Source organism: Rhinatrema bivittatum, chromosome 9 (genome assembly GCF_901001135.1).
Source record: "Rhinatrema bivittatum chromosome 9, aRhiBiv1.1, whole genome shotgun sequence".
Taxonomy (NCBI): Eukaryota; Metazoa; Chordata; class Amphibia; order Gymnophiona; family Rhinatrematidae; genus Rhinatrema; species Rhinatrema bivittatum.
The window spans coordinates 236,621,541-236,630,879 of NC_042623.1; the positions used below are offsets into that span (position 1 = coordinate 236,621,541).

A 9,339-nucleotide genomic window follows, 5' to 3' on the forward strand; every position below is an offset into this window, starting at 1 on the left:
AAGCATGCTTTATTATCAACATAAGCTGTTCCAGTACGGAGACAAGCCTGGCAAACTCATGGCTAATCTCATAAGGATCCACCGGGGCTCCCGAGTTGTTCCTGCAGTGCGGACCCGAACGGGTCCTGTCACCTCGAATACGGCTGACATACTAACCACCTTTCGCAGCTTTTATGCTGACCTGTACACGACTGGACAACGGAATTCTGAAAATTCCGCAAAATTCTTATCTACACTTAATTACTTAATTTGCCTTGGTTGACTGCCGATCAGCTCTCGGCACTCAACCATCCTATTACCGAAGGGGAGGTGCAACAAATTATTCGGATGGCCAAACCTTATAAAGCCCCCGGCCCGATAGGTATCCTGCTGAATTCTATCAAGCCCTTATGGACTCTATTACCCCCTCACTAACCAAGACGTTCAACTCTCTGGTCTTACAGGGCTCTTATCCCCCACATACCAATCTGGCCCACGTCACTCTCATTCCTAAACCGGGGAAGGACCCACTAGAAGCTGCGTCCTACAGACCCATTTCCTTATTGAATCAAGACCAAAAGCTGTTGGCAAAAATATTAGCAGACCATCTGGCCCCTATCCTTCCTACTTTGATACAACCTGGGCAGGTGGGCTTTGTCCGTCGCCAGTATGCTCTCACTAATATTCGGAAAGTCTTGGTGGCGATGACTTTATGTCAACGGACGGGAACACCTTACTTGGCCATCAGCTTTGACGCCGAAAAGGCCTTTGATAGGGTGGATTGGGAATACATGTCCACTATCCTGGCCCTGATGGGTTTTGAGGGTTATTTTCATGCTGCCATCAAACTATTCTGTACCAACACGGTAGCTAAAATAGTGGTCAATGGGACTCTGTCGGATGAATTTAAAGTAGGGAGGGGTACTAGACAAGGCTGTCCGCTTTCTCCCTTATTGTTTTTGCTGCGATTAGAGCCTCTCCTTGCCATCCAGGGCCATCGGGGGGTGAAGGGAGTGCGGTTTCATAATGAAACTTTTAAATACGCCGCATTTGCGGACGACATTTTGATGTTCCTTACAGATCCTGCCAAATTGTTATCCCGGCTTCTTACGCTTTTCGAGACTTTTGGTAGTTTTTCGGGGCTGCGGCTGAATATGGGTAAGTCGGAGGCCTTGGCGTTCCCTAATATGCTTCGAGAGGGTTGGGACGGCCCGTTTCTGTGGATAGTATTAAATATTTAGGTGTTATTATCCCGTCCCAAATTTCCCAGCTATATCAATTTAATGTTCCTGGTCTCCTCTCCCATACACAGGATAAATTGAACCTCTGGATGACACTGCCTTTGTCGTTGGGTGGGCGAGTCCACTTGTTTAAAATGGCCATATTGCCTAAGTGGCTGAATCTATTCCAAAACATACCTTTGGTCCTTCGACGTAGGTATCTCTGATTGCTGGAGCGCTCCCTCCGCCGGTTCTTATGGAGGGGGAAGAAAGCACGTATCCCCCTTTCATACCTTAAATTTGCCTGGGGGAGGGGAGGTCTGGGGGTCCCAGATCTAGGGATCAATAATGTGGCGAGTAATCTACGCCTAGTGCGGGATTGGATATTAGAGAACTCTAACTGGATATTAGAGGACTCTTATCGCACCATATGACTTACACTTTATCTTGCAAGTAGACTCTCGACGATTACCGATTTCTAGGGTTCTAGGCCTTTTGGTGGCCCCCGTACGCCATGCCTGGTCTTATCTCACTAGATACCTGGGTATTCCCTGGCTCTGTGCATATTTGCTCCCCATAGGGGGGAACCCGGAGTTCACCCCTGGGTCCCAAACAGCAGGGTTTAAACACTGGGCTTCAAATGGGTGACACAATTGGGTCACATATTGGATACTCAGGGCAAGATGATACCTTAGGTAGAACTGCGAGACCTCTATGGGCTATCTTCAGGCCATGTGTTTTCATATCTGCAATTGCAACATGTTATCTCCTTGCCAACTGAGAGTGTGCAGGCTGAAATTTTTTATAAGTTGGAAAGGTTTCTATCTTTGGGTCACAATTTGTCCCCCTCCCTCTCTCATTACTACAAACGTTTTGAGGTGTCTGATGGTCAGGGGTTGTGGCGGTTATTGCGTGACCGCTGGAAAATTGAACGGCATTTACAATTGGCTGACAATATGATTAAAGCTGGATTTCACTCCATTGCAGTGGTGACTTCTAACCAATATTATAGGGAAATGCAGTTTAACTTCTTGTGGAGAGCCTATGTTTCCACTTTGACGGCCTGCCGCTCTCAGTTAATACCTTCGTCCTTATGTGAGAAGTGTAACCTTCACGTCGGACCTTTGATTCATTTGTTTTGGGATTGTAAATATATCAAGAAATTTTGGGCACAAGTCTTACGCTATTTAAATGGCTTGCTGCAGGTATCTGTTTCACTCTCTCCACGTGCTCTGTTATTTTATTATCTCCCCTTACGGACGATACGTACTGTTTTTATACGTATTCTTTTCCAAAAAGCGTGTTATGTGGGGAAACAACAGATCCTACTGCAGTGGAGAGTCGACTTCTCCGTCCTTCTGGCAATGGCGAAATCACTTTCACCGTCTGATGCATATGGAATTTCTCTCACTTCATCTTTCCCCCACTTACAAGAGGAAATTTCTGAAGATTTGGGAAGCCTATTTGCAGTCTCTGCCTCACAGAGCTCGCAGTTTAATTCTCAACGCTACTTGAAATAACCCACTCTTTATAGACTTCTCTGGATGGGCTCTATGTACTGCAGATTTCAGCCTTTTTTCCATGACTGTTGAAACATTTGTTGTCTCGGAGTAATGGTTGGGGACGGGTGGGGGGGGGGGGTTTGGATATTTAAGGGACTGTCATTTCATTTTACTTGTTCATGTTCACAGTGAGGTCTGCAGAAACCCTTTCCTCACTGTACTGGTTGTATATGTTTATCTGAAACTAATAAAATGTTTTTCCATAAAAAGGTCACCCCTCTGGAAATTTTTCAGGTAGTGCTATCTTAATTTACATCTCTGCATGCTCTAGGTGCCTGTGTAACATTTGAATTCACATATGAAATTCAGTTTGGCTCAGAATTTAGAAAAATCCCTTTTTAACTGGTGATTAGTGGCATCTCAAAAGGAAAGATTTGTCGGAGTGCCGCTGATCACCAAACACATTGCTTCCCAAAAGCAAGCATTTTAAACTTAAATTGCAAGGGAAAGAGACAGCAAATCTCCAATAGAAATCCCAACAGGTAAACCCTAACGATTTTTACTTGGCAAAAATCTGGAGATTATGGGACCTTTCCTTTTAAGAGACTGCTGCATTTCTCACTACATGTTGTAATGCTGAAGCACTGTGCATGAAAGGGGCCTAGAACATTTTGTTCTCCATTTCATTGCTCATGTTTCAGACTTACAGGATTCACAGCAGATGCCAGTTGGTAACCTTCATTGGCACATCTGGTAAAGCCACCGAGCACTGACAGCACACAGCCTTACAACATTTACTACATTTTGATGAAAAAAAAGGCTTCTATGGTTTCAAATTTGGAATTTATCTGTGACATAAATTGATTTCTGTATTATCTCAGTGGGTGCTTTAGTGTTGAAATGCTGGTGTCCAAGATGGTGTTCAGGAGGACGCATTGCTAGTACACATGGGTAAACGCATAACCCAGCCAAATCACTGTCTCACCACTGATCTGTCTGCTGATGTCTCCAAAGTGTCCAAGTATCAGTTTGCTTTACTCCGCTGTGGTTAAGTCAGTGAATGGGTCATTTTGAAAGGTATTTCTGCGTGCAGAGATGTGTTTTACCCTGTTATAATTATAATTGCCTGACACATATATGCATGTTTTGCTGCTGTCAGAGGCATCCCTAGGGGCAGAGTTGGGCAGGAATTTGCATTTTATAACACAAACGTTTTGCATTTTCGAAAATATGAGCGTTAATTTTCCAGAAAAAAAATCTGCGTGCACAAAGTAGCACATATTCGGCTAGTTCTGGCAGGGTAATTTTCAAAGGGAAAGCATGCATGTATGTTCCCTTTTAAAACTGGTGTAATTTATGCATGCATGTGATTTCAAATATGTGCAGTCTGTTGCAAAATTACCCCCTGAATGTCTAAAATGCTGTCTGGCCTCAGTTACACTGTAGGAGTCTTCTGGAAGTAGAGCGGTGCTGCTTGTGGTTTTGTTACCCAGTCGATGAAAGGTATTAGATCAGAAACAGACGACCTGCTCGCCGGCGTACAGTTGCTGATGTGACTAGTGTGTGTGTGTGTGTTCCTTTTTCAGAAGTATACAGCAGTGTGTGCCGCAGCACGTTGGCCAATGCAGAGACGAAAGAGAAGGAAAACGAGCTGGCAAGGAGCCTCGCGGCAAAAGAAAGAACTGGCAGCTGAGTGTGGGGCATCCTCTAGTCTCAAGGCATCGATTCATGCTGGCAGCCTCCAAGCAGGGTGCACATATCCCTGCAAAGCTCAAAGCTCCAAAGGTCATTCACGCCGAAGGAACTACCCTGCTGGGAATAATTGCTGGATCTGGTCTCCAAGAGAAAACCGAAGAAGTGCTGAAAGTACTGAAAAATGCTTTTGTGCATCATCTGCCCGGCTGCTTTTTATATGGTGGCCTAAATTAGGTCTACAGCAGAGTGATATTTAAACTATGCACTTCCCTTTTTCCAGCTTTTCTCTTGGCTCTATAAATATTTCAGAATTAAGATTTATCATCCAGTGTTTGAATATTCTAGCACAGTTTTATTTATTTGCCTGGTTTATTTTATTTATTTTTTTGTTTATTGCAAGCGAATGCAGTACTCTTGAGATATGAGAGTGACTGCACATGCTGGACTTGGACACTGCGCGTGCAGGTGCTGCGTTTGTCTCCCCACCCAGCTCGGCGCTGGTCCTAACCTGCGGTATCTCTGCTGACCCCCGTCCCGGGCTCTTGAGCAAAGTCTGACTTCTGCACTGAGTTTGGAGGTTGTAGTTGCCAGATAGTAAAAGGGATTAATCTGAAGTGGCCAGGCATGAATGCTTGTTTTCAGTGGGACACTGTATCACCATGCATTTTCAGATCTGTTCCTGTGCCTCTTTCCCATCTCTCCCGAATCACAATCAGAATCGTGATGTTCAAAACGCTTCTACTTCTTGTTAAAAAGAAAAGGGTGGTGGAGGGAAGAAGCCCAAAATAGCCCCCACCCCCTCCCACTCCATGTTTGCTGGCCTTTGAGCAGCGGCCGTGAACGTACCATAGCTGCTGCTGAGTTTCAGGGCCAGCTGTACTCTAGCTTTTTAATCTTATCAACTGCAGGGATTTTTTCAGAAAAAGGAATTGGAGTTTGTTTGCAGTAGAAGAAGGTTGCTATGACCACACTCTTGTTTGGTAGATCATGTCGTTGCGTAGTGAGTGCTGAAAATTCTGTTTGACATCATTGTAAAGTATCTTTGAGGTGATCACACGCTGTACATTGTCATCTTACCTGTGCCATGCCAGGGAATACAATCTGTACCCCAGACGCCTTGAACACTTTGCAGATGAACTGGCTCTGTGTCATATACTAAATAAGAGAAACTCTTCCCAGGCATTTGTTTTTTGTAAAGACCATAGAAATCAGCTGCCACAGTAGGTTAGGTCAGCTAGTAATGGCATTGCTCTGCAGGAGTGGTTTCCCAAACCTGTCCTGTGGGGGCCTCAGCCAGTTGGATTTTCAGGATATCCACAATGAATATGCATTGTATAATCTGCATGCACTGCCTGCATGGCATGCAGATTTAACCCATGCATATTCATTGTGGATGACCTGAAAACCCGACTGGCTAGGGAGGATGACCAGTACAGATTTGGGAACTACTACTCTAGAGCAAAATAGTCTGGCCAAGGGTAACAGATATTGATATACTCAGATTGTTAGAAAGAAATGCTTATTAGTGTCCTTTTCGGACCACTGCTTAAGGAGCAGAGCTTGGATTTAGTACATTTTTCTCTTCTCCTCTACCCCCCACGCCCCTCCCAAACTATATAGAGCACAATTCAGACTTTTTAGCTGACCACACATAGGGGAGTTAAGGGCACAAGAATAGTGCTTGGACTGCCCTTAGAATTTGAGGCTTTAATCTGTTTCACCAGAAAAAGAAAAGAAAACCCTTCCTAGGAACACTGCTATGCTCCTTACATGAAACAAAAAGTGTTTTGACTTTTTGTTTTCTCGGCCTTACTGGAGTTCCCGGCTGCTGGCATTGTGGAGCTGGTTTCTGCTCGGGCACCGATGCCACCTGCTCTGCCACCTGGCAATAGGCTATAAACAAATCCATTGCCAGAGGCTTGAAGAAAATCAAATAAAATATATTTTGTTACGATTAAAGGAGAGCTTTAAAAATCCACGTGAGTCCCTTTTTCTCTTTGCTTTCACAGGGTAAGAGGGGGGGGGGGGAGTGTGCCCTAGGGATGAGGAATACACTTAAAATGCTGCCCAGAGCAATGTAAAAGTACAGTGTTTTCAGCGGGATCCAGGCACTTGACCAGGGAGCTGGGTGCCAAGACCCCCAGGTTTGAAAGCTGCCCAGAGCAGAGAGGCTAAATAAAGCTATGTAAGTCAGACTGCGGCTGTATTTTAGCTGTTGTTAAAATAAGCGTTTCTGGAGCAAAGTTTGTAGGAGGGAAGGAGTAGATGCATATGATTGAATTTTCAGTTCTGCCTGTGTTGCTCTTCACCTGGAACTCAAACCGCATAGGGGTGAATTTTCAAACCTGCGCGGGCGTACATGTGCATGCGCCACCCAGCACGCACACATGTACGCCCAATTTTATAACTTGCGTGTGCAGGCACGCCCAAGTTATAAAATCGGGGGTCGGCACGCACAAGGGGGTGCACACTAATGCACCTTGCGCACGCCGACGCCCGCAGGCTTCCCCCATTCCCTCTCCCCACCCTAATCTTCCCACCCCTTCCCCTAACCTTTCCTCCCCATCCCTACTCTAACCCCCCCAAAATTTTTATCAAACCTTTTGTGCCTGCCTGGAGGCAGGCGCAGGTTGCGCATGCTGGCAGCCTGCCGGCACGCAATCCTCCAACACAGCAGCAAATGGCCGCTGTGTCAGAGGCCTCTGGTCCCACCCCTGCCCCCGGACCGCCCCGCCCACGACCCGCCCCCGGACTGCCCCTTTTTGCAACCCCGGGACTTTATGCACGTGGCCGGGCCTTTATAAAATAGGCCCGGCGCGCGTAAGGCACTCTACGCGCGTAAATCTTTTAAAATCCGGCCCATAAAGAGCAGGTGCAAAGCCTCACAGGCACTTCTGTACTCTCACACCTTTAAGCAGTTGTCAAAGAGAAGCTTCATAGGTAGGTTGTCTTTGAAGTATGTGTAAAGGTATGTGAGCACAAAAGTACTTACAGGTTTGCTTACTTGGATTATGTTTTAGGATTAAAGCAGCCAAATAATTGATTTTGTGCAGCAGGTGAAGCTGAAAATGACGACAGCAGAGCTTGTGTAATGCAGTAGCCTCGTTTGATGGTGTATATTTATAATGGATTTGTATGTTGTGACTGAGAGGTCATTAGATAATTCAAAGGATAGAAGAATTTTCACAGATCTGCTGTTTTTGTTAAGACAGGATGTACGGTTTACAAAGAAAATGTACGGTGAACTTGACTTGGTGTAAATATGTCATTGCTAATTGTTTGGATCTGTTTGAACTTAAAAATTATAAATAACACAAGGTATAGTGTGTGATTTTTTATTTTTTTTTAATCCAAATCCATTGTTTACCTTTTTTGCAGCTATGAGAACTCCCACTCAGTATGTTGTTGAGACACTTCTAGGATTTTATGAACAGATATTAAACCCTTTAGTTGCAAAACCCTGTTGTTTTGAACTGAATTTAGTTTGCTACATTATTTTAGACTTATAGACTGCCTTCCTTAAACAAAAGTGCAAACCATTTACGATTTACAAAAGAAACATAGAACATGTTTACATTTACAAAAGAATTTACAAAAGAAACATAGAACATGAAGGCAAGTAAAGACCCATATGGCCCATCCATAACTCCTGCTCAACTTTATATAGACTCTTTCTAACTTTCAGAGCTCCTCTCAACCAGTGTGCCACTGCCATGACACAATGGGGCAGATTTTAAAACCTGGGCGCGGGCGCAGATTTGTTCGCACAACCCGGCGCAAACAAATCTACGCCCGATTTTATAAATCCAGGGTCGGCGTGCACAAGGGGGTGCACAATTGTGCAACTTGCACGCGCTGAGCCGCGCAGCCTGCCTCCGTTCCCTCCGAGGTCACTCCAAAATTGGAGCGGCCTCGGAGGGAACTTTCCTTCCGCCTCCCCCGCACCTTCCCCTACCTAACCCGCCCCCCAGCCCTACCTAGAACCCCCCCCCTTACCTCTGTTGAAGAAGTTACACCTGCCAACGGCCAGCCCGCGATCCCAGGCCACGCCATGCCCCCCGGACCGCCCATGCCCCGCCCCTTTTTGCAAGCACCGGGACATACGCGCGTCCCGGGGCTTGCGCGCGCCCCTGAGCCTATACAAGATAGGCTCAGCGCACGCAGGGGCAGGCAGGGGCAGCTTTTCGGGGGTTACGCGCAAAAATCTGCCCCAGTATTGTGCCAACAGACTTGATCAGGTGTGCCATGAAAAAGTCTCTTTCCCTGTACGTACTCAGATCAGTCCAGACTCCTGGGTTTTGCCTCCCTTCAGCAGATGGAGACAGAGAACGTTTCACTGACCCTGTCACATAACCTGGTGTGCCACCTGCAATCCATCAGTATTTGTCTCCAGCAGATGAAAGGTGGTGCAAAACCTGCAGTCTGAGAAAAAAAATTAAAATAAAAAAAAGATTTAGGATTCGGTGACTGGCAACCCTCCCTGAAAGTTGGTAGATCCTGGAGAAGCCATCCTTTCAAGTAGAGGAGTGGACAAGCAGAGGGATTGGAAACCCTTGTGTCTGTCCAGATCCTTCACCTGCTGAGGGGGGAGATATCTGGAGGGACCAGTTCCCTCTCCTCCCTCCTACAGATGGACATCCGGAGTTAGCCGTAACCTGCAGCCACCAAAGGGAAGTTTTTGTTATGTAAAATTATTTTAATTAAAAAAAAAAAGTTTTAAAAGGCATTTTGACTGGTTGTTCTGCCAGTTGGGTGATTCAGCCGGGTGTAGCTGCATGCTGCTTCAGTGAGGTCGTGCATTAGGAGCCGATTCTTGTGGTGCTTTGCAGAAGGGCTGGGGAGGCAGTGACAGCCATGCTATGCGGTGGGTAGAGCACGCCATGGGGCGAGACATGCACACGTCTTTCCCTTACTGGCTCTTGCTCCCGCTGCCTCTCTGGGTG

General features: G+C 46.0%; 1 protein-coding gene across 1 annotated transcript in view; it reads left to right on the forward strand.

The window, feature by feature from the left end:
• Positions 1-6,818, forward strand: part of MCF2L2 (MCF.2 cell line derived transforming sequence-like 2) — a 774,003-nt gene extending 767,185 nt beyond the window's left edge. Inside the window, 1 exon segment of the mRNA XM_029615373.1 lies at positions 4,288-6,818. Within this exon segment, the coding sequence (XP_029471233.1) occupies positions 4,288-4,394 (107 nt within the window). The 3' untranslated portion in view covers positions 4,395-6,818.
• The last annotated feature ends 2,521 nt before the right edge of the window (positions 6,819-9,339 follow it).